Here is a 25,392-nt window from a genome sequence, read left to right as displayed (position 1 = left end):
TGCCCAGGAAACCAACTTCTTATCTATAATAACCAGCCCAGAAAAGTCACCCTGCTCTAAGTCAGACTTGTAGGAAGGAGGATTGCTATCTCTAATAATAATCCAGGAAACTAAACAATAACTTCTGAAATCAAGATAACCATAACTTAATTAATAACTGCCATCTTCCCTTATTTTTGTCCCTGCTTCCAATTTAGAACCAACCGGAGAAGACAAATATGTACCCCTAACCCATCACGTAGGATGCCCGCTTCTAGCTAGCCTGCCTCCAGCTCCCCCAGGCCAACAGCACACACCACTATGAAGCTTTCCCCCTCTGCTGCCTGCTTCTGAGTCTCTGCTAAAACACAGGTGACTCAGGTGAACTTCCTTACATAGCAAGCTCTGAATCCATAGCTCTGTCCTCATGTTCACTTCATTCATTCTCAAATTCTCTTTGTTTACATCCACAGAATCAAAGACTACTAAAATCAAGATAAAGAGTAGATTCAGGATGAGTGTGAAGCAGGGAGGGAATAGGAAGCTAGTTGCAAATAGAGAAGGGGAATTCTGTATGCTTAGGAAGGGACAGGGAGACGGCTGACATTTATATATTGCTTGTTATGAGTTTCCTGTGGCTTGGTTGTAGATTTATACAATTTACTGAAGCCTCATAAAACCTTGTGAGAGAGATTTTGTTTAATCTACCATTTAAAGGGAAATAAAACTAAAACAGTTTTCATAACCCATCAGGAGTGGAGTGGCATCCAAAGCCAGGTTTCCTCTTTGCACTCTGCCACTCTCCTAAACCTCCTCTAACTTTCCCACTGCACTTCTGACCACAATCGCCATGCCTGTCTCATGAACTACGCTGCGACTCCTTGTTCAGTCCTTTGTTGCTCTGCAAAAAGGTGAATAACATAAATTACATATCTTGCCCAAGATAACACAGTGAGTAAGTGGTAGAATGTAAATCTGAATCCAAGTCTTCCAAATTTTGAAGTCCATGGTCTTTCACTACATTAGGCTACCTGGGAGGTGGAGTAGTTTGCTGGCAGGTGCAAAGGTGAAGTGGGTACTAAATTTATTGACTTGAAGTGTTAAACACAGTTAAAGCTAGAGTACTGAAAATAAATTTTACAGTTACTAACGGTGATGGCAAGAGATGGGACTGGTGGTTAGAAGGCCTATTGCTTTTTAGTCACTCGGTCATGTCCAGCTATTTTGGGACCCCATGGACTGTAGCCTGCCAGGCTCTTCTGTCCATGGGATTTCCTAGGCAAGAATACTAGAGTGGATTGCCATTTGATTCTTCAGGGGATCTTCCTGATCCAGGGATCAAACCCGCATCTCCTGCCTTGCAGGCGGTGTCTTTACTGCTGAGCCACCATCCCAGCCTAGAAGGTCTGTTAGCCAGGCACAAAAGGAGGAAGGGAGTCCTGGAAGTTAGAAGGTAATGTTGCCTACAGTGATAAGGAGATAGTGACTGACATAAGAAAAGGTCATCAAATTAAAATGAGAATGATTGATGGTGGGGAAACGGTCTGTCCCACTGGAGACTGGGACTGGATTGGTGTGTAAGAAATTGCAGTTCCCTTGCCTCCACCCTGGGCTCTGGAGAGAGGAGAAAAAGCAGAAGCTTCTTGGGATGAGGACAGGAGGAAGCCAGATATGACTTAGGAAGATATACAAAAGTGACAAGGCTGATAATGCAGGAGAAAAGAAATACAAGACACAGGAGAAGAGACTGTAGAAGAAAGGAAGACCTGGAGGGGCTGCAAGTTCTGGCAAAGAGTTGCAGGGCTTCCCAGGTGGCCCTAGTGGTAAAGAACCTGCCTGCCACTGCAGGAGATATAAGAGGCTTGGGTTCGATACCTGGGTTGGGAAGATCCCCTAGAGAAGGAAATGGCAACCCACTCCAGTATTCTTGCCTGGAGAATCCCACAGACAGAGGAGCCTGGTGGGCTATACTCCAGAGGGTTGAAAAGAATCGGACATGACTGAAGCAATTTAGCACATGCAACCTAGTGATCAAGGCAATAATTGCAACTACCCAAGGAAAAGAAAGCAGGAAAATGGTTGGTAACTGGAAGAATACATTCTAGACGGAGGGAGAAGCAATATTGAGTCATCAGGATTTAGTTACTGATTAAGATGGAAGAAATAGCCAGGTCAAATTCCAATTGTATGAGTTGAAAATTAAAATTAGATTAAATTTTATAATAGATTCCTCCAAGTTAAAATAGGCATAATTTGAAGGCTTCCCCTTTTTTGTTGTAAAAAAAAAACACATACCTGGTAACATTTGTTAAAAGGTCCTGGGTATTTTGTCTTAAGGAAGTCATTACAGTTTGACCTTTACAAAGTTGCCCTCTAGATTCTGGAGTTTGCCATTTAAAGTACTCAGCAGTCTTCATCACAGGTGAGCTGAGAGAGGGGGCTGAGCCGCCCCAGTGAATAAGCATGAGTCACTGGCCCCCTGCCCACAGTATGCTTATATGTGCCATATGACAGGATTAGCACAAGATAGTGATGCAGACAGAGTTTTCAGGAGGAAGCTAATGATGATCTATTGTTTTTCTATTTCTTTCCTGATAATCCCAATATAATTTTCCTCCCAAATTCAGTCTGGGAAGTAACCATATTTAGCAACACCTATCTAGCATGAAGGAATAACCTAAAATGTATACTGATTTCTCTCTTGTACCCTTGTTCTACACAGTACTGTTGCCTGGTAATTATAATGTATCATGGGTTAATAAGAACCCCCAAATTTCTATTGTCTCATCCAGATTTTTTTTGTCGGACATTCAACCCTCAAGACAAAATATCTAGGACAAAAACTTACATGTACATTACTAGGCTGTGGTTGATTTTAAGCTAGAAAAGAGGGGTACTTTGACTAATGCTTTTCAAAGGAAAAAAATAATATTTAAAATTCATTATAAGCACTAATTCATAATAACCATGTAATTTTATGGCCTCACTTCGACTCTGCAGCACACAAACATAAAAATAAACCTCTTGTTTCTCTGCCCCTTCTTGGTACATTTTTACATCCTCCTACGAACCTCAAAAAACAAAGTAGTACCTAGGGAGGGGTTGGATGAGGAGATTTATGAGGATAAAACCATGCTGTGATGGCTCTGCAGTCAGAAGTGACCCTAGGGAAATGTTATTTAGTGTACCTGAAGAAAAATAATACAGATATGTAACAGGAAAGCTGTTGTAATTTCTGGATGAAAAATAAACTATGTGCTAAACTGGGACAGACTGAGGAGGTGCATGTCTTCTCATCGATACACTTATTTATTTGAGCCCTAATTTTAAGTTGGAATTTTCCCTGAGATGTGTGTTTAACTTCTGATTGACAACAACTAGCATGGTGTCCTCAGTCTGTTGAGGCTTTCATTACTGCCGAGCTTATGATGGAACAAATCAAAACCTCATACACAGAGGTCTCCAGAAATGCTGATTGTTGCAAAATTTCATTTTGTCAACCACACTTCTGTACAGAATATGCCCAAACTGTAAAGTGAATTAAATCATGACTCATTTTTAGTCCCTTAGTCTAAATAAACGTAAAATCACCAGGGGACAGCGACTCATGCTTAACCCAATTGGCAGTTAGGTGCTCATGTGTGTTTATGACATTTTTCTCTCACTGTCCAAGACCTCCTCTGACTTTCTAACCCACTCCCTAAAAGAGAATTTTTAAATTTCTGTTTGTTACCTCTTACCGACATTTATTTTGACAATTTTTTTCTGACAGTCCATCTTCATCCTCTCCCATGATATCCACAGCTGAAAATATCAATGCAACGAGAATGGCAAAGCAGCACACCAGCGCAAAGATCACGATGCACTTCTGCTGGGACTGCAAGAGAGAAAGAAGATAAAGAAAAGTAAGTGAAGCAGCTTTGGCTTAGGAACTTCAAGCTGTGACAGCTTTTTAAAAAGTTCCATGCAAAACCCTTTGGGGAAGAGTTAGTTTTGTTACTGCCAGAGAAGCACTACTCTCTGGATGAAATGTCTAAGACCTTTATACTTATTCCTTAACACAGCTTTCAAACCCTTGCTAAATATGTTAGAATCTATTAAATAATTCAGGTGCTACATCAAGACTTCCAAATGAATTTGCTCTTTTTCTTTCTAATCAAAAGTAGTCCAGAAAAGATGACTATAAGACCCATTACTGCAAATTAAAAATGAAACACAAGGTGGCTCAATAATTATTCTCTGTTCCCTGTTATCACCACTATGCAAACTGCATTTAAACTTTGTATCTTCTTGCTTTTCCCATCTCATCTTCCTCTTAAACCTTTATGGTGTGATGACTTCAGGAAAGATGCCCTTGGTGGTCAGGATCAATTCTGCACTTTGACCAGAAAACTGCATCTATCAGATGCCAGCATCATGGGTCATTAAGCGACATCATGCATTTCAAAACACTGAATAAAATCTTAACCAACGTTCATGGTGTTGATAGGATTTTCACTTAGAAACCCAAGCCCAAGTTTCAGGTGTTAAAATAAATCATGTCCTTATCTTTAGACCCAAGTGTTATAATGTTATCTCTATGTCCAGGGGCTCATGGTCAAAGGTGGCAGAAAATCAGGCTATGTTACTAGGCAAAAGCCATGACCACTGGGACAAATAATTTTGCCTACATTCTTTTTATTAAATAAATTGAGATGGGGAGAAGAGAAGAAAGAACAATTTTTAAAAATATTTTTGCAGCTTCTAGGGAGTATTTTCAGAAGGAGCAAGAGTGACCTTTGACCAGGCAGCCAGGAGCACTCTCTTAGCAATGGGACACATATGTGCACAGATATGCATGTACATGCACATAGATTTCAGAGCTTTGGTGACACCAGCTGGCTTTGTTTCCTCCTACCACCCTCCTGCCCTTCATCCCTGCAACTACATAGTCTCCAAAGAATCATGGAATCTTCTAAAGTACAGTGTCCAGTTTGTCCAGGGGCAGCCTCAGGTTACAGATTACACAGAAAGATGTAGTCTGGAAATAATTTTGTTTCTGCGACCAGGCACTATCAGTTCAAATGGTTGTTTCTTTCTAGTGTTTTCTAACCCTCCCTCAGGTCTCATCTCAGAGAAGAACCTGTTCCAAGTCCACTCGTGCCTGTCATTATGTTCTTCTCCTACTGCACACTCAGGGATAAAGTGAGAGAAAACACAAGTAAGATATACCATTGTTCTTTAACCACATGTTCTGGGTATCTCTAGGGCATCTACAAGCAACAAGCAAAGAGCCTAACAAATAGAAGGTGCTCAAGTGGTAGTTACTGTATAAACAAATTCAGAGTGGATGAATGAAATGAAAATCACCATGCAAATGGAGAGCAACATGAGGTATTTCTTCCAGTGACCTTCCTGAAACAAATTGGTTCATTTCCACATTTTGGTGACTGTAAATCTTGCAGCTCATTCTTTTTCACATTGTTTGGGATCTAGAGGCAAATCTATGGGCCTAGCTTATCAACTCTGCAAAATTCTGCAGAACAGATTATGCATTCATCTTGCTCCTTTACTTGGCATTCATCTTTGAATCTTCACTAATTTTAAAGAACCAGTGCTGTAAACTTGTTGAAGGCTCAGACTTTAGAAAAAGATTGCTTGGACTCTGCCACTTAATAGTTGTATGCCCTTGGGCAAGTATTTAGCCTTTATGCTTTAGATTCTTTGTCTGTAAAATGGGCATAATAATAACAACAACTGCCTTATAGGATTGTTATTAAAAGTTAAATTAAATAAGATAATTTATGTAAGTACTTAGAACAGTGCCCAAAAAATAAAGAGCACTAAATGAGTGTTATTGTTAGTATATTGTACTATATGCATCTCTGTAAGTTGCCTCAAATATTTTGGGGAAACAAGGTAAAGATACGAATAAACCCAAATATACAACAAAAAATGCAAGTAGGTCTAGAGAAAGGCTGAGAGATAGACAGAGACAGAGACAGAGAAGAACAGGAAGAAATAAGACAAAAAGAGAGAAAAGAAGTGTGAGCTGGAAGTTTTCTAGGATAAAATTAAGTAACTGATCTAGATCAGTATTCACAATTCAAAACTCAGCATTTCTCAAACTTAAGCATGCATCTAAATTACCTGGAGAGCTTATTAAAACATTCATTGATGAGTCCCACTTCCAGAGTTTTTTATTCATTAGGTCTGGGGTGGGGTCCACGAACATGCATTTATAACAATATCCCATGGGGATGTTGATGATCCCAGCCCAGGTGCCATACTTTGATGTATCAAAGTGTCATCTCTACTAAATGCTGCTTAATATATACTCAGTATTCAAATCCACCTGCCTACAGTATTTTATTTTCAAACATTAAAGGGATCATGATAAATACACCCTACTAATCCAAAGGTAAATCTTGTAATTTTTTTTTCTTTGTGAAGGTTTAAAAAATTATTTAAACAATAATTTTTTTAACTTTTTGAATAAATTTTCTTCTGCTCTTTACTTGAGATTTTAATGATACTCATCATTCATATAATCAGAAAATGTTTGCTGTTAGCTACTTCATATTAAAAAGAAAATAAATCACCAGGGTCCCACTGAGATGTAACTGTCATCAACATTTTCTTCTGGTTCTTTCCTATATCACATCTACCTATATAGAAATCTGATAATATTTATAGCATTCTTTATACAGTTTTGCATCCTGCTTTTTGTACAACATCATGTTTTACTATATTAAATATTCTTTTAAAACATAGTTTTAAGTTGTTGTGTAGTGTTTCACTGCATGAAAAATAATTCTCTCCTTTGCTCACAAATCTTTCCTTCAAAGCCACTAATTCTATGACAGAAATAAAGATTAAACATTTCCCTCATTTTATTCATTTCTCTATAAATTATAAACAGAAACAAACAAAAAACTTTTAGAGATTTAAAATAATATAATGATATTCACATTAATTTAATACAGAAGAGCCTCTAACCCAGGATAATACAATTAAATATTTTCTCAGAATCCCAGAGATAGCAGCATGTCAGTTGTGGGTACTGTATGCAGGTCAAGAAGCAACAATCAGAACCAGACATAGAACAATGAACTGGCTCAAAATTCAGAAAGGAGTATGTCAAGGCTGTATATTGTCACCCTGCTTATTTAACTTATATGCAGAATAAATCATGTGAAATGCTGGGCTGGATGAATCATAAGCTGGAATCAAGATTGCCGGGATAAATATCAATAACTTCAGGTATGCAGATGACACCGCCCTAATAGCAGAAGGTGAAGAGGAACTAAAGAGATTTTTGATGAAAGTGAAAGAGGAGAGTGAAAAAGTTGGCTTAAAACTTAGCATTCAGAAAACTAAGATCATGGCACCTGGTCCCATCCCTTCATGGCAAACAGATGGGGGGGGGGTAGAAAACATTGGCAGATTTTATTTTCTTGGGCTCCAAAATCACTAAGGACGGGTGACTGCACCCATGAAATTAAAAGATGTTTGCTCCTTGGAAAAAAGACCATGACAAATCTAGACAGCATATTCAAAAGCATAGACACTTTGCTGACAAAGGTCCATATAATCAAAGCTATGGTTTTTCCAGTGTTCACGTATGGATGTAAGAGTTGGGCCATGAAGACTGGGAGCCAAAAAATTGATGCTTTTGAACTGTGGTGTTGGAGAAGACTCTTGAGAGTCCCTTGCACGGTAAGGAGATCAAACCAGTCAATCCTAAAGGAAATCAACCCTGAATACTCATTCCAAGTACTAATGCTGAAGCTCCAATAATTTGGCCACCTGATGTGAAGAGCCTACTCATTGGAAAAGACCCTGATGCTGGGAAAGATTGAAGGCAGAAGGAGAAGGGGATGACAGAAGATGAGATGGTTGAATGGCATCACTGACTCAATGGACATGAGTTTGAGCAAACTTGGGGAGATAGTGATGGACAGGGAAGTCTGGCGTGCTGCAGTTCATGGGGTCACAGAGTTGGACATAACTTAGCAACTGAACAACAGCAACAAAGTCTTAAATAATCTAAATTTCTACCTTAAGAATGTAAATTTTTTTTTTAAAAAAAAAGCAAGATAAACTGAAAATAGAGAAATGGAAATAATACAGACCAGAATTCATTTAAAGAGAAAATAAAAAATACCAAGAAGATTTAACAATGAAACAAAAGCCTGGTTCTTTTGGAAAATCAACAAAATTGATACATTTTCAGCTATACAAACATGAAAAAAGAAAAGGAGACATAAATTGAAAATAGCTCTATAAAGTCACATAAAATGAACCAAAAAGAAGGTAATATTATGAATAAGTTGAAATTAATCAGTGTAGATAAAATGGACAACTTTTGCAAAATAAAATTACTAAACCTCACTCAACAAGAAACAGGTCAACTTAATATCCTTATATCAATTAAAGGAAATGAGTTTTTAAATTTAAAACATTCACACAGAGGAAACTCCAAGTTTATGTGGTATCATTTTAGAAATCAGTTCAGTTCAATTCAGTGGCTCAGTTGTGTCCGACTCTTTGCAACCCCATGGACTGCAGCATGCCAGGCGTCCCTGTCCATCACCAATCCTGGAGCTTACTCAAACTCATGTCCATTGAGTCAGTGATGCCATCCAACCATCTCATCCTCTGTCATCCCCTTCTCCTCCTGCCCTCAATCTTTCCCAGCATCAGGGCCTTTTCCAGAGAGTCAGTTCTTTGCATCAGGTGGCCAAAGTATGGAGTTTCAGCTTCAGCATTAGTCCTTCCAATGAATATTCAGGACTGATTTCCTTTAGGATAGACTGATTGGATTTCCTTGCAGTCCAAGGGACTCTCAAAAGTCTTCTCCAACACCACAGTTCAAAAACGTCAATTCTTCAGCTCTCAGCTTTCTTTATAGTCCAACTCTTACATCCATACACGACCAGTGGAAAAACCATAGCTTTAACTAGATGGATCTTTGTCAGCAAAGTAATGTCTCTGCTTTTTAATATGCTGTCTAGGTTGGTCATAGCTTTTCTTCCAAGGAGCAACTGTCTTTTAATTTCATGGCTGCAATCACCATCTGCTGTGATTTTGGAGTCCCCTCAAATAAACTGTCTCACTATTTCCATTGTTTCCCCATCTATTTCCCATGAAGTGATGGGACCAGATGTCATGATCTCATCTTTCTGAATGTTGAGCTTTAAGCCAACTTTTTCACTCTCTTTCACTTTCATCAAGAGGCTCTTTAGTTCCTCTTCACTTTCTGCCGTAAGAGTGGTATCATCTGCATATCTGAGGTTATTGATATTTGTCCTGGCAATCTTGATTCCAGCTTGTGCTTTGTCCAGCCCAGCATTTCTCATGATGTACTCTGCATATAAGTTAAATAAGCAGGGTGACAATATAGCTTTGATGTACTCCTTTCCCTATTTGGAACCAGTCTGTTGTTCCATGTCCAGTTCTAACTGTTGCTTCTTGGCCTGCATACAGATTTCTCAGGAGGCAGGTCAGGTGGCCTGGTATTCCCATCTCTTTCAGAATTTTCCACAGTTTGTTGTGATCCACACAGTCAAAGGTTTTGGCATAGTCAATAAAGCAGAAGTAGATGTTTTTCTGGAACTCTCTTGCTTTTTTGCGGAGAAGGCACTGGCAACCCACTGCAGTACTCTTGCCTGGACAATCCCATGAGCGGAGGAGCCTGGTAGGCTGCAGTCCACGGGGTCGCTAAGACTGAGCGTCTTCACTTTCACTTTTCACTTTCATGCATTACAGAAGGAAATAGCAACCCACCCCAGCCTCTTTGGATGTAGAATCCCAGGGATGGGGAAACCTGGTAGGCTGCAGTCTATGGGGTCACACAGAGTCGGACACAACTGAAGCAACTTAGCAGCAGCAGGTTGCTTTTTTGATGATCCAATGGATGTTGGCAATTTGATCTTGGTTCTCCTGCCTTTTCTAAATCCAGCTTGAACATCTGGAAGCTCATGGTTCACATACTGTTGAAGCCTGGCTTGGAGAATTTTGAGCATTACTTTACTAGCGTGTGAGATGAGTGCAATTGTGTGATAGTTTCAGCATTCTTTGGCATTGCCTTTCTTTGGGATTGGAATGAAAACTGACCTTTTCCAGTCCTGTGGGCATTGCTGAGTTTTCCAAATTTGCTGGCATATTGAGTGCAGCACTTTCACAGCATCATCTTTTAGGATTTGAAATAGCTCAACTGGAATTCCATCACCTCCACTAGCTTTGTTCGTAGTGATGCTTCCTAAGGCCCACTTGACTTCACATTCCAGGATGTCTGGCTCTAGGTGAGTGATCACACCATCGTGATTATCTGGGTCGTGAAGATCTTTTTTGTAGAGTTCTTCTGTGTATTCTTACCACGTCTTCTTAATATCTTCTGCTTCTGTTAGGTCTATACCATTTCTGTCCTTTATTGAGTCCATCTTTGCATGAAATGTTCCCTTGGTATCTCTAATTTTCTTGAAGAGATCTCTAGTCTTTCCCATTCTATGGTTTTCCTCTATTTCTTTGCATTGACTTTAGAAATAAACATTATCAGTTCCATAAAATTTTTTCCAGAAAATGGAAGAGAGGGAAAATCTTCCCAACACATTCTGAGGTTACTATTACCCTGATAGAAAAACCAAACACTTATTAAAAAACTTTTTTCATCCTATTGTTTAATGATGCACTTCCTAGAAAACCAAGACACTACAGTCATATTATATTGCAACATTTATTTAATGTCTACCCCACTCAAAAGGAGCACAAGGAGGGATCTGCAATGGCCGTAACCTCAACAGGGAACAGAATTTCTCAATTTTCTTCAGAATTCTTACAACAATTGCAGAAGATCTTATCCATCTGAGCACACCTTGAACTGAAAGACAAAACACCAGCTACACAGTCTGCCCTTTTTTTTTTTTAATGCCTACTACAGTTCTCCCAATGGTACTTAAGGGTGTCCCTCTTTTAGGAAATCTTCACTCTTTTTACCAGACCAATAATGAAAATTATTTTTAAAGTAACATAAAGGCTTATATCTTTTCCCTTTCAAGGACATGCAAATTCATTATCTGATTATGCATTAATTTTCTACCTTTTGGTCTCTTTCACTAAGTTGAGCTCTTTGAGTTCTACAATCTTGCCTAGATCTATATGCATGGCAGACATGATTGATAAACATTTGTTGAATGAGTGATGAATAAATAATATGGGGAAAGGGCTAAAAAATAAAAATGGTGATTGTTGTTTTTTATAACGCTGTTTATTTATTATTTCTACACTTTCCGTGGATTCCCATAACAGGAGAACTTCTATTTGTAAAATTGAACATGAAAAAAATTAAAGAGATCAGAATTAGCTAACACAAAGGATAACAATGTAGTAGAGATAGTATCTTTTCCAAAATACCAGGACAGAAAACAAAAACTCAAGTTTGAATCAACATGTTAACTGAGCACAAGAACCTACTCCCAGTATTATACTAAATCATCAGAGATGAAGAACAGATATAATAATGATAATGATAATTTTTTAATAGTGTTTGACAACTAAAAGATACCATCCATGGACAAGAAATTTTGAAGATTTACTATAAACTAGATTGATCAAGGAGATCAAAGCCCAAGACACTCATGTACACAAACATGGTAAGTCGCTTTAGTCGTGTCCGACTCTGTGCGACCTTAAGGACTGTAACCCACCTCGCTCCTCTGTCCATGGGATTCTCCAGGCAAGAATACTGGAGTGGGTTGCCATTTCCTACTCCAGGGGATCTTCCTCACCCAGGGATTGAACCCATGTCTGTTACTTCTCCTGCCTTGACAAGTGGGTTCTTTCCCACTAGTGCCACCTGGGAATCCCCAAGACACACATAGGAAAGCACAAACAGCTATAAAGGAGAGCTCTAAGTGTAGAGGTGATAGAAGAAACTGGAAGGAACTTTGGAATGACAGACACTATACAGGCACACCTCAGAGATATTGCAGGCTTGGTCCAGACCACTGCAATAAAGTAAGTATCACAATAAAGTGAGCCACAAATATTTCAGTTTTCCAGTACTTATAAATTTATGTTTACACCATACTGAAGTCTATTAAGTGTAAAATAGCATTATGTCTACAAAAACAATGCACATATCTTCAGTAAAAATGCTTTATTACCAAAAGTGCTAACCATCATCTGAGCTTTCAGTGAGTCATCATATTTTTGCTGGTGGAGGGTGTTGCCTTGATGTTGATGACTGCTGGCTGAGCAGGGTGGTAGTTGCAGAAGAACAGGGTGACTGCAGCAATTTCTTAAAATAAGACAACAGTGTAGTTTGCCACATCAATTGAGTCTTCCTTTCATGAGTGATTTCTCTGTAACATGCAATGGCAATGTTATCTTTTACCCACCATAGAACTTCTTTCAGAATTGTAGTCAGTGTTCTCAACCACTGCTGTGGCTTAATCAACTAAATTTATGTAATAATCTCAATCTTTGGTTGTCATTTCAACAGTCTTCACAGCCTCTTCACCAGGAGTAGATTCCATCCCAAGAAACCACTTTCTGTGCTCATTCATAAAAAGCAACTCCCCATCTGTTCAAGTTTGACCATTGCAGTAATTCAGTCACACTTTCAGACTCTACTTCCAATTCTAGTTACTTCCTTCAGTGAAGTCTTGAAACCCTCAAAGTACACTTAAAATGGTCAGTAACTCATGTTGTAAACAGATTTGATATCATCCAGACTCAGTTGTTCCATTCATAGAGCACAGGCAGAGTAAATTTAATGTAATTCTTAAGGGCCCTGGGATTTTTGAAATGACAAATGAGCACTGGCTTCAACTTAAAGTCACTGGCTGCCTCTAACAAGAGAGTCAGCCTATGTTTTGAAGTTTTGAAGTCAGGCATTGACTTTCCTTCATAGCTACAAGGGCTTCCCTTATGGCTCAGCTGGTAAAGAATCTGCCTACAATGCAAGAGACCTGGGTTTGATCCCTGGGTTGGGAAGATCCCCAGAAGAAGGGAAAGGCTACGCACTCCAGTATTCTGGCCTGGAGAGTTCCATGGACTGAGTCAGACATGACTGAGTGACTTTCACTTTTTCACTGTAGCGATGAAAGTCCTAGATGGCATCTTCTTCGAATATAAGGTTGTTTTGTCCACACTGATATGTCTTTCAATATATCATAGTAAGCCCAAGTCCTTTTTGCTTACTGTGATTGAAGATTTTTTTCTGAAGTCAGTTGGTTAAGACTGCTTCATGTTTCTTATATAAATTATTTTTTTCCCAATCACAGTAAAGGTTGACATGTCATCCAACTGGGGGCAAAAGAAAAAAAATCTGTCAATTCATATAGCCGCCTGCATTAATTATCTTGGCCAGATCTTCTGGATAACTTCTTGCAGCTTCGACATTAGCACTAGCTGCTTCATCTGGCACTTCTGTTACAGAGACATCTTCCTTCCTCTAAGTTCATGAATGAACCTCTGATAAAACTTTTCTTCTGAAATTTCCTCATCTTTCTCAGCCTTCATAGAATTGAATATGCAACGTAAAAGTTGCATCTTCCTATATACAGAAAAGTGCTAAATTAACTCTGCACTTAATGACCTCATACTTGCAGTCTGTAGGTCTGTATTGTGGAGGATGGGCAAAGAAGTATGATTTAATATGATCTATAGGGCTGGGGAGAGAGATGTGACTGTGATCCATTTCATGGAAGAGTTCCATCTGAGCAGGCCACCTCTGTTGCCTCCCACCTTCTCTTCTATGCACATCTAATTTCTGGAATACAGAATTAGGGATTTCCTCTATACTCATCATGAAGAGAAACAAGATATTTTGAATATTAGTGAATGAACAAGAATGCTTTATATAAGTTCATAAGAAGCAGCCAATATTTAATGGCTGAAATGTTATACCTTCATCTTCTCTGTGCCCCCACTTCCATTATAGATAAAGTTAAACAAAAAGTAACAACAAATTGACAGCTGGTCTTTGAAAAGTTGAGGGCTTATTCCTCAAAAGTTGTGTATTCTACACTCTGCTTTTAACGAGCTGAGAAAAAGCTCTGAATCTTTCAATATATCAAAGTAAGTCCAAGTCCTTTCAACTTACAGTGAAAGTCAGTTGGTTAAGACTGTTTTATGTTTCTTATATAAATTACTTCCTGATCACAGTGAAATTTGATATTTTACCCAATTGGAGGCAAAAGAAAAAACATTGCTGACAAAACTCAACAATCTTTATTTTAGACTAGTTAAAATGCAAAGAAAAGCAAGGATTGACCTCGGGTATAACAGTGAAATGAGCAAAAAAGCAAATTTTATCTTTCATCCCCTGTGTTCAGTTTCCTCTTATTTGAAAAAGGAACACACACACCCCACATTTATAAAAGGGTGTGTTCAGGGAAGCTTAGAGTTGGAGTAGGATGGAACTTAAAGCCTTCTAATATTAATTTCCCACTCAGTGCAGGGGTCTCATTGGAAACAACACCATCCTTCTCTGCTAAGACACTTCTAGCTACCAGTCTCCTTACTTAATGAGTCAGAACTAATTTTTGAAGGTTCTTATTGACATACGAAGACATTCAGTGAATAGAAGCATATCTTGGATCGCCATGACTAATGCCTACCCAGATGGCCCCTCCCCCTCTTACTTCTTCCTAACTCTCTTTGCCTCTTTTCCTGCTCCTCCCCTCCTCATCTCTTCGTCTCCCTCCTTAGTCTCTCTCTTTTCGGACTTCCTTCTCTCCTTTATCTCCTCACTGCTTTCCATCTCTGCCACTGTTCTTACTCTCTTTCAAAACTTCCAATCCCCTGCCCCCACACATCCCAGTTTCCTCCTGTTCCTCAATCCACTCTGGAGCTTCTGCGGGGTTTTCCCACAGAATTCATTCTCCTCCCAACCTGATTACCAGGAAGGAGTCCTGCAAAAAATACATATAATAATATCCTGAGGCAGTGGATAAAGAAATGCAATTTTGTAATATAGACAAGTCAGGTCATTAAGATTAGAAGGGAGAAGGGCAGAGGTAAATATTTTAGTACATACTTTAACAGATTTCAACAGAATTCAAATCTTGTTTAACAGCACTGGAGGAAAAATGTCTTCTATTGCTTTTACATATACCAACCTGTCCCTCTCCCTGAACCATTAATTTATCAACTTTCTTTTTCAAAGACTCAAAAAAGTCCATCACAAGCCACACATGCAGGCATAGCTACTTCCATATACCTAGCAGGATAATCTATAAGAACATTGCTTTGTGAAGCCAGTGAGAATGTAGCAAATATCTGAACAAAGCACCACATTGAGCCACGGAACAATCACTTTCTGCAGAGAGTGTCATGGACTGTGGTTCTCAGGCTGAAAGGAAGCTGAGCTGAGTTGCTGTCAAGCTATACATAAATCTTCCTTTGGTTTAGCCATTCATAGCAATTGCTCTTCAAGCTTTCATGCCTTCCTACCACAACATATTTATCACTCCCGCAAAAGCAAAACAAAATACCTTACAAATTCCGAAGCCACAAAATAAATTTATTAGAAGATCATAAGAGAACCTACTGTACAGCAGAGGGAACTCTGCTCAATTCTGTGATGACTTAAATGGGTAGGAAATTTAAAAAAGAGAGAGGATATATGTATACATTGGAAGGAAATGGCAACCCCTCCAGTATTCTTGCCTGGAAAATTCCATGGACAGAGGAGCCTGGCAAGCTACAGTCCATGGAGTCGCAAAGAGTCAGCCACGACTGAGCAACTGAGCACATGTGTATAAATAGAGCTGATTCACTTCACTGTACAGTAGAAACTAATATGACATTGTAAAGTAACTATACTCTTAATAAGGATTACTTTTAAAAAAGAAGATCAAGGAACTGGGAAGAAAAAAAGAGTAAGTATGGTTTTCACGTTCTTTCTTTTCTTCCTTGGAGCAATGTTGCATCAATCTCTCCTTTTATCACAAAGGCTAATGTGGGTTCTACTTCCTCATCAAGGTTCCATATACATGGACAGGGATAACTAGCACCAATTACATATGGCTTTAGAGTTTACAAAGCTGTTACGTGTACAAGTCTGTCATTCCCTGCTTCTCCTTTCCTGATCTTCTCTCTTTGAGTCAAGATCCCTGAGCTGCCCAAGCCTACCTTCAGAGTCTTCAGGCAGTGGAATCAGGCTAGATGTTTGTTTAGGGCTGTTTCTGGGCAGAGAATGGTCAGGAGTGATGAATCCAAGCCCTAGGAACTACGCTGTCTAGTTTTCTAAAAGGTCTAAGTAGTGTTTCTTACATTGCAAGGACATCAAATCAGGGATTTCATAGCTGCTTGCCTCACAGAGCAGAGTTTAATTTTTTATAGTAAACACAGCTTCTCCCCACAAAAGCACCAGAGAATAGCTGCCTTGCTATTCATTCTAAGCAATGGAATCTCATATTCTACATTAGGAACTTGACCCAGTCCCAGGACAACCTCATATAGGAGGCTTGATATCCTGGGGAAATAGTGGTAGATGAATAAACAGATAAATAACTCAACAACAACAATAAAATAAACAACTCCATTAAAAAGTGGGCAAAGGACTTGAATAGACATTTCTCTAACGAAGATGTACAAATGGTGCTAAACATCACTTTAGGGAAATGCAAATCAAAATCACAATGAGATACTACTTCATAATCATTAGGATGGCTAGTACCCAAAATAAACAAAGAAAAACAAAAAAAACAAAAACCAGTGTTTGTGAGGATGTGGAGTAATTGGAACCCTTGAGCATTGCTGGTGAGAATGTAAAATGGTGATGACCCTATGGAAAATTATCTAGCAGCTCCTCAAAAATTAACAATAGAAACACGATATGATCCAGCCATTCCACTTCTAAATGGAAAGGATGGAAAGCAGGGACTCCAACAGAGCTTTATACACCCATGTTCTTAGCAGCATTATTCACAACAGACAAAAGGTAGAAACAGTCCAAATCAATGGATGAATGGATAAATAAATCACGTCTTTAGCTATATCTGTTCATTTGGATATATGTATACAGAATGAAATATTATTCAGCCTTAAAAAGGATAGAAATTCTGATACACATCACAACAGTGGATGAACCCTGAGAACATCATGCGAAGTGAAATAAGCTGAATACAAAAGAATACATACCATATGATTCCACCTATATGAGGTACCTAGAGTATAAAGAAAGTGGAACAGTGGTTGCCAGGGGTTAGAGGGAGGGAGGGATGGGGCACTATTGTTTAATGAGTACAGTTTCATTCTGCAGTATTAAAAGGGTTATATGGATGGACGGTGCTGACAGTTGTACAACAATGTGAATGTATTTAATACCACTGAATCATACACTTATAATGGTTAAAACAGTAAACTTTATGTTATGTGTATTATAAAGAAAAACCCAACAACCAACAACTGCTGAGTTTGGACTTTATCAGCTTTTCCTCTCTACCTAGGACTTTTTCTAAATAGTTCAAAGGCTTCCTCATGGCCCCAGACTCATTCTTGGGTCATCCACACTTCAGAAACTTTCTTCCACATTCCAGGAAGTCAATACTTGCTGATTTTAGATGGCACTCTTTGCTTCTCCTGCCGAGGAGATAACTAGCTAAATCCATTAGTCCAGCCGTGGGAGATATGGGGTACAAAGCTTCCACTCCTGGTAAGAATACCAGGCACTTTTTTGGGGGGTGAATTTTGTATATAGTGTTCATGAGGTCACTTACATGCACAGGGTGGAGTTCCCAGGTGAAATATAACCTACACAGTCACACCTTTGGTATAGATGATGCCTATACCAAATACACTGAAACCCACCAGGGCACTTGACTGCCCATCCTTTATGAGCACAGCCTATTCCCGTCTGAATGTACCTGGTTCTAGCTCCCTCTCAAATAAATCTCAGCTTGTTCCCTAATATCCAAGAACTGTACAGAAAAAAACCATGTGTATGTGTGGGGAAAGGGGAGTACAATCAGCCATTGCTAAAAATATCACAGTTGAGTTACAGTTAAGCTATCTTCCTTTCTTCGTTTTCTACTTTTATGAATTTGTGTGTGTGTTTTTTCAAAGTCTTAGATTAAATAGGAGCACATCTTATATTTCATACTTTTTGTAGCTCCTATTTTTTTTTCTGACAGGTCTACTTTTCAACAGTTATATTTTTCTCCCTACAGTAAGTTTAGGGAAATATATGTGCCCATCCACTTTCTACTGCCCTCTGCATCCCATGTGCATGCTAAGCTGCTCAGTCAGTCATGTCCAACTCTTTGCGACCCCATGGACTGTAGCCCACCAGGCTTCCCTGTCCATGGGATTCTCCAGGCACGAATACTGGAGTGGGTTGCCATCCACTCCTCCAGGGGATCTTCCCGACCCAGGGATTGAACCTGTGTCTCTTACTACTCCTGCATTGGCAGGTGGGTTCTTTACCCCTAGCGCCGCCTGGGAAGCTCCTGCATCCCATATATTTAGGCAAAATGTCATGCTTAAAGGTGAAACCCTTTGCCTGGGCCCTGTTTACTGTCTCAAACATCTGCTTTTATTTTGTTACTCAATTTACCTTTTAGCAGATCCATCTTTTCATCAATTTCCAACAAACACACAAATTAAACCACACTAATATGTTAATGGATGTTAGTAAACCTACACAATATACTTCGTCTGTCGCCTGTGGCTCTCATGAAGACCCTTAGGAACACTAGGGCTTTTTGGTTACTACAGTAAACCAATGGAGGGACATTTGTTGACAAAAGATTAAAGAGAGCTAACATTTATTCAAGGTCTTCACTGCTTCAAATATGCTGCACAATGAAATGTTCATATATATATATATATATATTAAGATAATATGAGACTACTAAGAAATTTCTCACTTATAGTGGGAATGCTCTCAAGCTCTGAGAGAAATATGTGCGCTTTTCCGTCTTTGGAATATTTCAGTGGAAAGGTTTATTAATCCTTTCAACAGTATTGCTGAGCTGTCGCCATTCTTATTAACTAGGAAACCAGAGATGAATAATTTACCCAGGGACCAGCATTTGGTAAGCGGCAGAAAATGAATGCAAATCCAACACAGAGCTCAACAAACCACAACCAAGCAGCGACAGCCTCAGATAACAAAAAATCTCTTCATCCCAAATATCTTTCCTGAAAATTTCTCTTTGCTTTGTCCCACCACCCCAGAGCCCCACACCTGCCTATGCATTTCCTCATCCAAGTTCTAAATTGCTCATTAGAGCTTAACTAAGTGTTGAACAATTTTGATCTATAGCTCTCATGACTGAAGCAGGTTAGTTCTTTTTAAGTTTATCACTCCTGTATTCAAAATACCTCGAGGACCATGCCCTAGGAAGTCTTTTAAATCAATTCGCTTCTCCCCTTTTGCTATCTGCTATTCCACAATGCTTTCCAGTCAAAACCTTTGTGATAATCCACTTTCCATCATCACATTCATCCCGGGGCCTCTGTTCCTGCTGCTTTGGGAAAGGAACTGTATTCTGTACACCCATGGCTATGCTTTATTTCCAACACAAATTACATGCTATGACCTTGTGAAATGAGTCAAATGCTGGCTGTGTGCAAACACCTGTCCTCTTTGTTGAACTCCAGGTATATGTGAACTGAGGAATAACATTCCTCTAGAGGGTACAGTACAACCACACCCTACTTCCAGCCAAAGTTCACTGCTTCACACAAATGTGCACAGAAAGAGGGGAAAAAAAGAACAAAAGAGGCTTCCCTGGTGGCTCAATGGTTAAGAATGTCCGCCTGCCAATGCAGGAGACATGGGTTCAGTACCCAGGCTGGGAAGGTCCCACATGCTGTGGAACAATTAAACAGGCAACAACTACTGAACCTGTTTTAGAGTCTGGGAGCTGCAACTACTGAGCTCATGCACACTAGACATGTGCTCCACAACAAGAGAAGCCACAGCAGTGAAAGCCTGTGCACCGCAACTAGACAGTAGCTGCTGCTCAATGCAACTAGAGGAAAGCCTATGCAGCAACAAAGACTGAATACGGTCAAAAATAAATAAAAAAAAATTTAAGAGAAAGAACTGAAATGAATAAGAGAGAGAAAAAAAAGATTTTTGTCTGCTGCCAAACATGTAAAACAGTAACAGATGATGTTCTTGGGGATCCTAAAGATGAGATGAAAAGTACATTTTCTTCTATACTGTACAATTGCTTTAAAATATACCTAGGATTCATTTTACTCAGAAGACAAGGAGACGACTGCCTTCTTAAGAGCTGGTCAGTTACAATTCCCAAGGGGAGGAGGCACATGCTATAGCATACAGCAGGGGTCTCCAACCCCTGGGCTATGGACTGGTACCAGTCACTGGCCTGTTGGGAACAGGGCCACACAGCAGAAGGTGAGCAGTGGGCGAGCAAATGAAGCTTCATCTGTGTTTACAGCCACTGCCCACTGCTTGCATTACCACCTGAGCTCTGTCTCCTGTCAGATCAGTGGCAGCATGATAAATAATGTGCTTGAATTGCCCTGAAACCATCCCTGCTCCCTGGCCAATGGGAAAATTGTCTTCCGGGAAACCGGTCCCTAATGCCCAAAAGGTTGGGGATCACTGCCACATCATAGGGCCACATGGGGACACATCAGCACCAGGGTCGGTCAGGAGGCAACAGCAGTGAGAGGAAAGCTAGGATTGGATAATTAGGATTAGGTAGTTTGAATAATTCTGGTGGGCTCTGGGGTATACGGGATGGTCTCTAGTGGTCTGGTACCTGGCCCTGGGTGATCTGGGCAAGGCAAATGTTGGCTTGGTGTGTGAAAGCTAGAAAAAGGAAGTGACTGGGGATTTGGGCTTTGGACTGGTTGATTTATATATGAAAGGTATGCTCACAGGCAAGCTGCTGGCTATCTCTAGAAATTAGCTACTCCTTGGAAGCTCAGTCTCTCTAGGATGAACAGGGCTCTAAGATGGCAAAGCATCATAAAATATAGAAAAAAAAGAAACCATTATTAATACTATAATGCTTCCCTCGTGGCCCAGCTGGTAAAGAATCTGCCTGCAATGCGGGAGATCTGGGTTTGATCCCTGGGTTGGGAAGGTCCCCTGGAGAAGGGAAAGGCTACCCACTCCAGTATCCTGCCCTGGAGAATTCCTAGGACTGTAGAGTCCATGGGGTTGCAAACAGTCGGACATGACTGAGCGACTTTCACTTCACTTCACTTCAATGCAATAGGCTTTCCATTTCCATTTCTGTTTCATAGAAACAGAATGAACCAAAAGAAGAGCTGGAAACTAATCATTCCCAGTGAGCCCACAGTCCCATTGTTGGTGTTTTATCAATTCACAGCATCCACTCTCACTAAAGGATACTATATCTTAATAAAGCCAAAAAATGTCTCTTACAAATATGAAAAACCACATTGAAGTTGGAATCCAACTGACATAGAATGATGTCATATTTGGGCTTCCCATGTGGCTCAGCTGGTAAAGAATCTGCCTGCAATGCAGGAGACCATGGTTCAATTCCTGGGTTGGGAAGATCTGCTGAAGAAGGGACAGGCTACCCACTCTAGAATTCTTGGGCTTCCCTGGTGGCCCAGCTGTGAATTAGATATTATCTTGTTTAACTGAATATTTTGTCTTATCTTATATGCTGTTCTTAACATTGAGTGATGTACTCATTAATAAAAGAAAGGATTTTCTGTAATGATACTAAATTGAAAAATAATTATTTAAATGAAAAGCTCTTAGAATTTATAATAAAACTCTTAGTCTACTTTCAGAGTGGAGGCTAGGGTTATATAAGAGACAGAAAAGGTCACTAGTAGTAGGATGTCTCTCCTCTGAAGGTCCAGGAAGGATTCCCCACAGTGAAACCAAGACTTTTAATGACCTTACCTATCATTTCATAATAAACACTGAGGTCCTCAGATAAGAACTTCTTGGCAGAGAAGAACAATAAAATAATGAATGAAATATGTTTGGGTATATTGTGGTTCCTCAAACTAAAAGTTAATTAAGTCACATATAATGGAATATTCAGAAAACTAAGATCATGCCATCTGGTCCCATCACTTCGTGGCAAATAGATGGGGAAACAGTGGAAACAGTGTCAGACTTTATTTTGGGGGGCTCCAAAATCACTGCAGATGGTGATTGCAGCCATGAAATTAAAAGACACTTACTCCTTGGAAGGAAAGTTATGACCAACCGAGATAGCATATTAAAAAGCAGAGACATTACTTTGCCATCAAAGGTCCATCTAGTCAAGGCTAGACTAGGTTTTTCCAGTGGTCATGTATGAATGTGAGAGTTGGACTGGGAAGAAAGCTGAGCACCAAAGAATTGATGCTTTTGAACTGTGGTGTTGGAGAAGACTCTTGAGAGTCCCTTGGACTGCAAGGAGATCCAACCAGTCCATCCTAAAGGAGATCAGTCCTGGGTGTTCATTGGAAGGACTGATGCTGAGGCTGAAACTCCAGTACTTTGGAGTACTCATGCAAAACTCCAGTACTCATGAAACTCCAGTACTCATGAAACTCCAGTACTCATGCGAAGAGTTGACTCATTGGAAAACACCCTGATGCTGGGAGGGATTGGGGGCAGGAGGAAAAGGGGACGACAGAGGATGAGATGGCTGGATGGCATCACCGACTCGATGGGCATGAGTTTGAGTAAACTCCGGGAGTTGGTGATGGACAGGGAGGCCTGACATGCTGGATTCATGGGGTTGCAAAGAGTTGGACAGGACTGAGCGACTGAACTGAACTGAACTGACTGAATGGAATATTTGACATAGAAATATTTTGGTGCATGAATTTTTCAGAAGTCTGACTCACTCTCTAATGATTAAAATTTGGGGTTGAACAAAATTCATTCATGAAACAAATGTTTATTCAGAGCCAATCAGTCTTAACAGTATCCTAGGCTCTGGAGATTTAGCAGCAAACCAGACAGATATGGTCTCTCCTCTTGGAGCTTCCATTTTAAAAGGAAAGGTAAACAATAAATAGGCAATCAAATAAAAAGCAAGTTGATGTCCGATGTTGAAAAATGCTACATAAAAATAAATAGGGTGACGTGATGGTGACTGAGGGTTAGCACTTTTGGTGGAGTGGTTAAGGAAGGCCTCTTTGAAGAAGTGACATTTTATCTAAGAACTGGAGGAGCGAACCAAGTGAAATCAAAGAAGTATTCCAGGGAGTGAGAATAGCACAAGCAAAGAACTTTGGATGGAAATGCTCTAGGTTGGTATCTAGGTAATATGCATTTTATGTTCAGTAAAATAGAAAAACATTGAAGGATTTAAGGCAGGAAACTGGTATGCTATAATTGAACTTATTTTTACTCTGAACTATTTGAAAACAGGTTGTAGGCATGATGTTCCATTGCCTTGAAATATTTCCACAACACAAAAACATTCTCCTACATAACTATGGTACATAACCAAAGCACAACCATTTAAATCAAGACATTAGCACTTATACAATGTTACACTTCACAGACCCTTTTCAAATTTTATCAAATTTTACAACCCAATTGTAGCAAAAGGGTTCAATTCAGGATGATGTACTGGCGCTAGTTGTCATATCTCTCCAGTCTCATTGTTACTGCAGTGTTGCTTCTCCTAGACCTTCCAGTTCACAAAGTTAAGAAATAAACACATACTCACATTCTTCTCTCCCTCTTTTCCTCCTTCCTTGCCTCCCTCTCTCTATTTATTTTGAAATTTACCTTTATATATTAAAAACCATGAGTTCACTCCAACATCTCAAATTCCAGTCTATATCCCAGTTCGTTATCACTTTCCCATTTTATATTTGTAACTCCCTTTGTTGACAGTAAGAAATCTTTTTCCCATTATGTCCAATATGCATATCTGTTCAATTCTCTCGTGTGCAAGTAATCTCCCAACCCTGTTGGACCACCAACTTCCTTACTTAGTGCCAAATGTTGTCTCCAAGAAGTATTAGGGAAGAGAAAAATGGACAGTGCTTCATCACTTCAAAAATATTTTTCTGGCTGATGGTGGAGGGCAAGACTAGAATCAGGAAGAACAGTTAGGAGGCCATATATTTATCAACTTAGTCAAGAGAAAAATGATTTAAGAATATAAAAATAAGTGGAAAAATCCAAAACATGTCTTGGAGCTAGACCTGGAGAAGTGAATGTGAGAGTTGGGCCATAAAAAAGGTGGAGCACCAAAGAATTGATGGCTTTTGAATTGCGGTGCTGGAGAAGACTCTTGAGAGTTCCCTGGACTGCAAGGAGATCAAACTAGTTAATTTTAAAGGAAATCAACCTTGAATATTCGTTGGAAGGATTGATGCTGAAGCTGAAGCTCCAATATTTTGGCCACCTGAACTGACTCATTGGAAAAGACCCTGATGCTGGGAAAGACTGAAGGCAGAAAAAGGCAGAAGAGGATGAGATGGTTAGATAGCATCACCGACTCAATGGCCATGAACTTGAGCAAACTCTGGGAAACAGTGAGGACAGGAAATCCTGGTGTCTTGCAGTCCATGGGGTCACAAAGAGTCGGACACGACTTAGTGACTAAACAACAACAACAATGATGCCAACTAAGCAGTTGAATATGAGTCTGGAGATCAGAGGAAGGATTGGGACTAAAGATATACAGACTGACAGCAGCAGCAGCATTGAAAGTGGCATTTAATATTGTGGGGCTAAAAGAGATGTCCAAGGAAAGAATAAAGATAAAAATGAAAAGGGAGCCTGAGGCCAAGCCCTAACGTTCTCTAACAGTAAAAATATGTCAGAGGAGAATGAGTCAGCAAGAAAAAGATAGAAGGGGGAGCTGTGAGACAGGAATGTACTCAGGAGATGACAGTGTCCTGGAAACCAAGAAAAGAAAGTGTTTCAAGTAGGAGGGAACAGCTGACTGTGTCAAAAGTTGCTGATGTGTTTGGTAAGTCAAGAAAGAGAAGTGCCGAGAGGAATGGAAATCGGGGGATCTGGATAAAAGTATTTTACTATTACAGTAAGGAGGGTTGGAGGGGGTTAAAAAGTGAAAGAACACTGTCTTTCCAGCAATAAGGACAACTAGTTATCAGGAGAAACTTTCCTGATAGAAAACATATAAAATGGTTCATAAAATATTTATTTATTTATTACAGATTGGTGTCTATGGGCTTCCCAGATGGCGACAGTGGTAAAGAACCTGTCTGCCAATGCAAGAGACACGGGTTCAATCCCTAGGTTGGGAAGATTCCCTGGACAAGGGCATGGCAACCCACTCCAGTATTCTTGCCATGGAGAATGCCATGGACAGAGGAGCCTGGCAGGCTACAGTCCATAGGGTGGCAAAGAGCTGGACACCACAGAAGCAACTTAGCACACAGCACAGTGTCTTTATATTAAAAATAGATATAATTCATTTACAGGAAAAATAATATCTTTAATCACATGTGTTCCATTAAAATAAATATTGA

The 25,392-nt window shown here is 39.7% G+C and overlaps 1 protein-coding gene across 4 annotated transcripts in view; it reads right to left on the bottom strand.

Moving 5' to 3' along the window:
- Positions 1-25,392, bottom strand: part of PLD5 (phospholipase D family member 5) — a 374,767-nt gene that overhangs the window by 203,737 nt on the left and 145,638 nt on the right. For 2 of the 4 annotated variants that reach the window (XM_043924362.1, XM_043924363.1), the window contains exon 2: positions 3,720-3,856. In XM_043924362.1, coding sequence (XP_043780297.1) covers positions 3,720-3,856 — 137 coding nt within the window. Of the gene's footprint in view, positions 1-3,712; positions 3,857-25,392 lie in introns of all 4 variants that reach the window. The other 2 variants (XM_043924365.1, XM_043924364.1) reach the window with 1 other exon arrangement.

The sequence above is a fragment of the Cervus elaphus genome, chromosome 14, assembly GCF_910594005.1.
Source record: "Cervus elaphus chromosome 14, mCerEla1.1, whole genome shotgun sequence".
Taxonomy (NCBI): Eukaryota; Metazoa; Chordata; class Mammalia; order Artiodactyla; family Cervidae; genus Cervus; species Cervus elaphus.
This window is presented reverse-complemented; position numbering and strand designations above follow the sequence as displayed.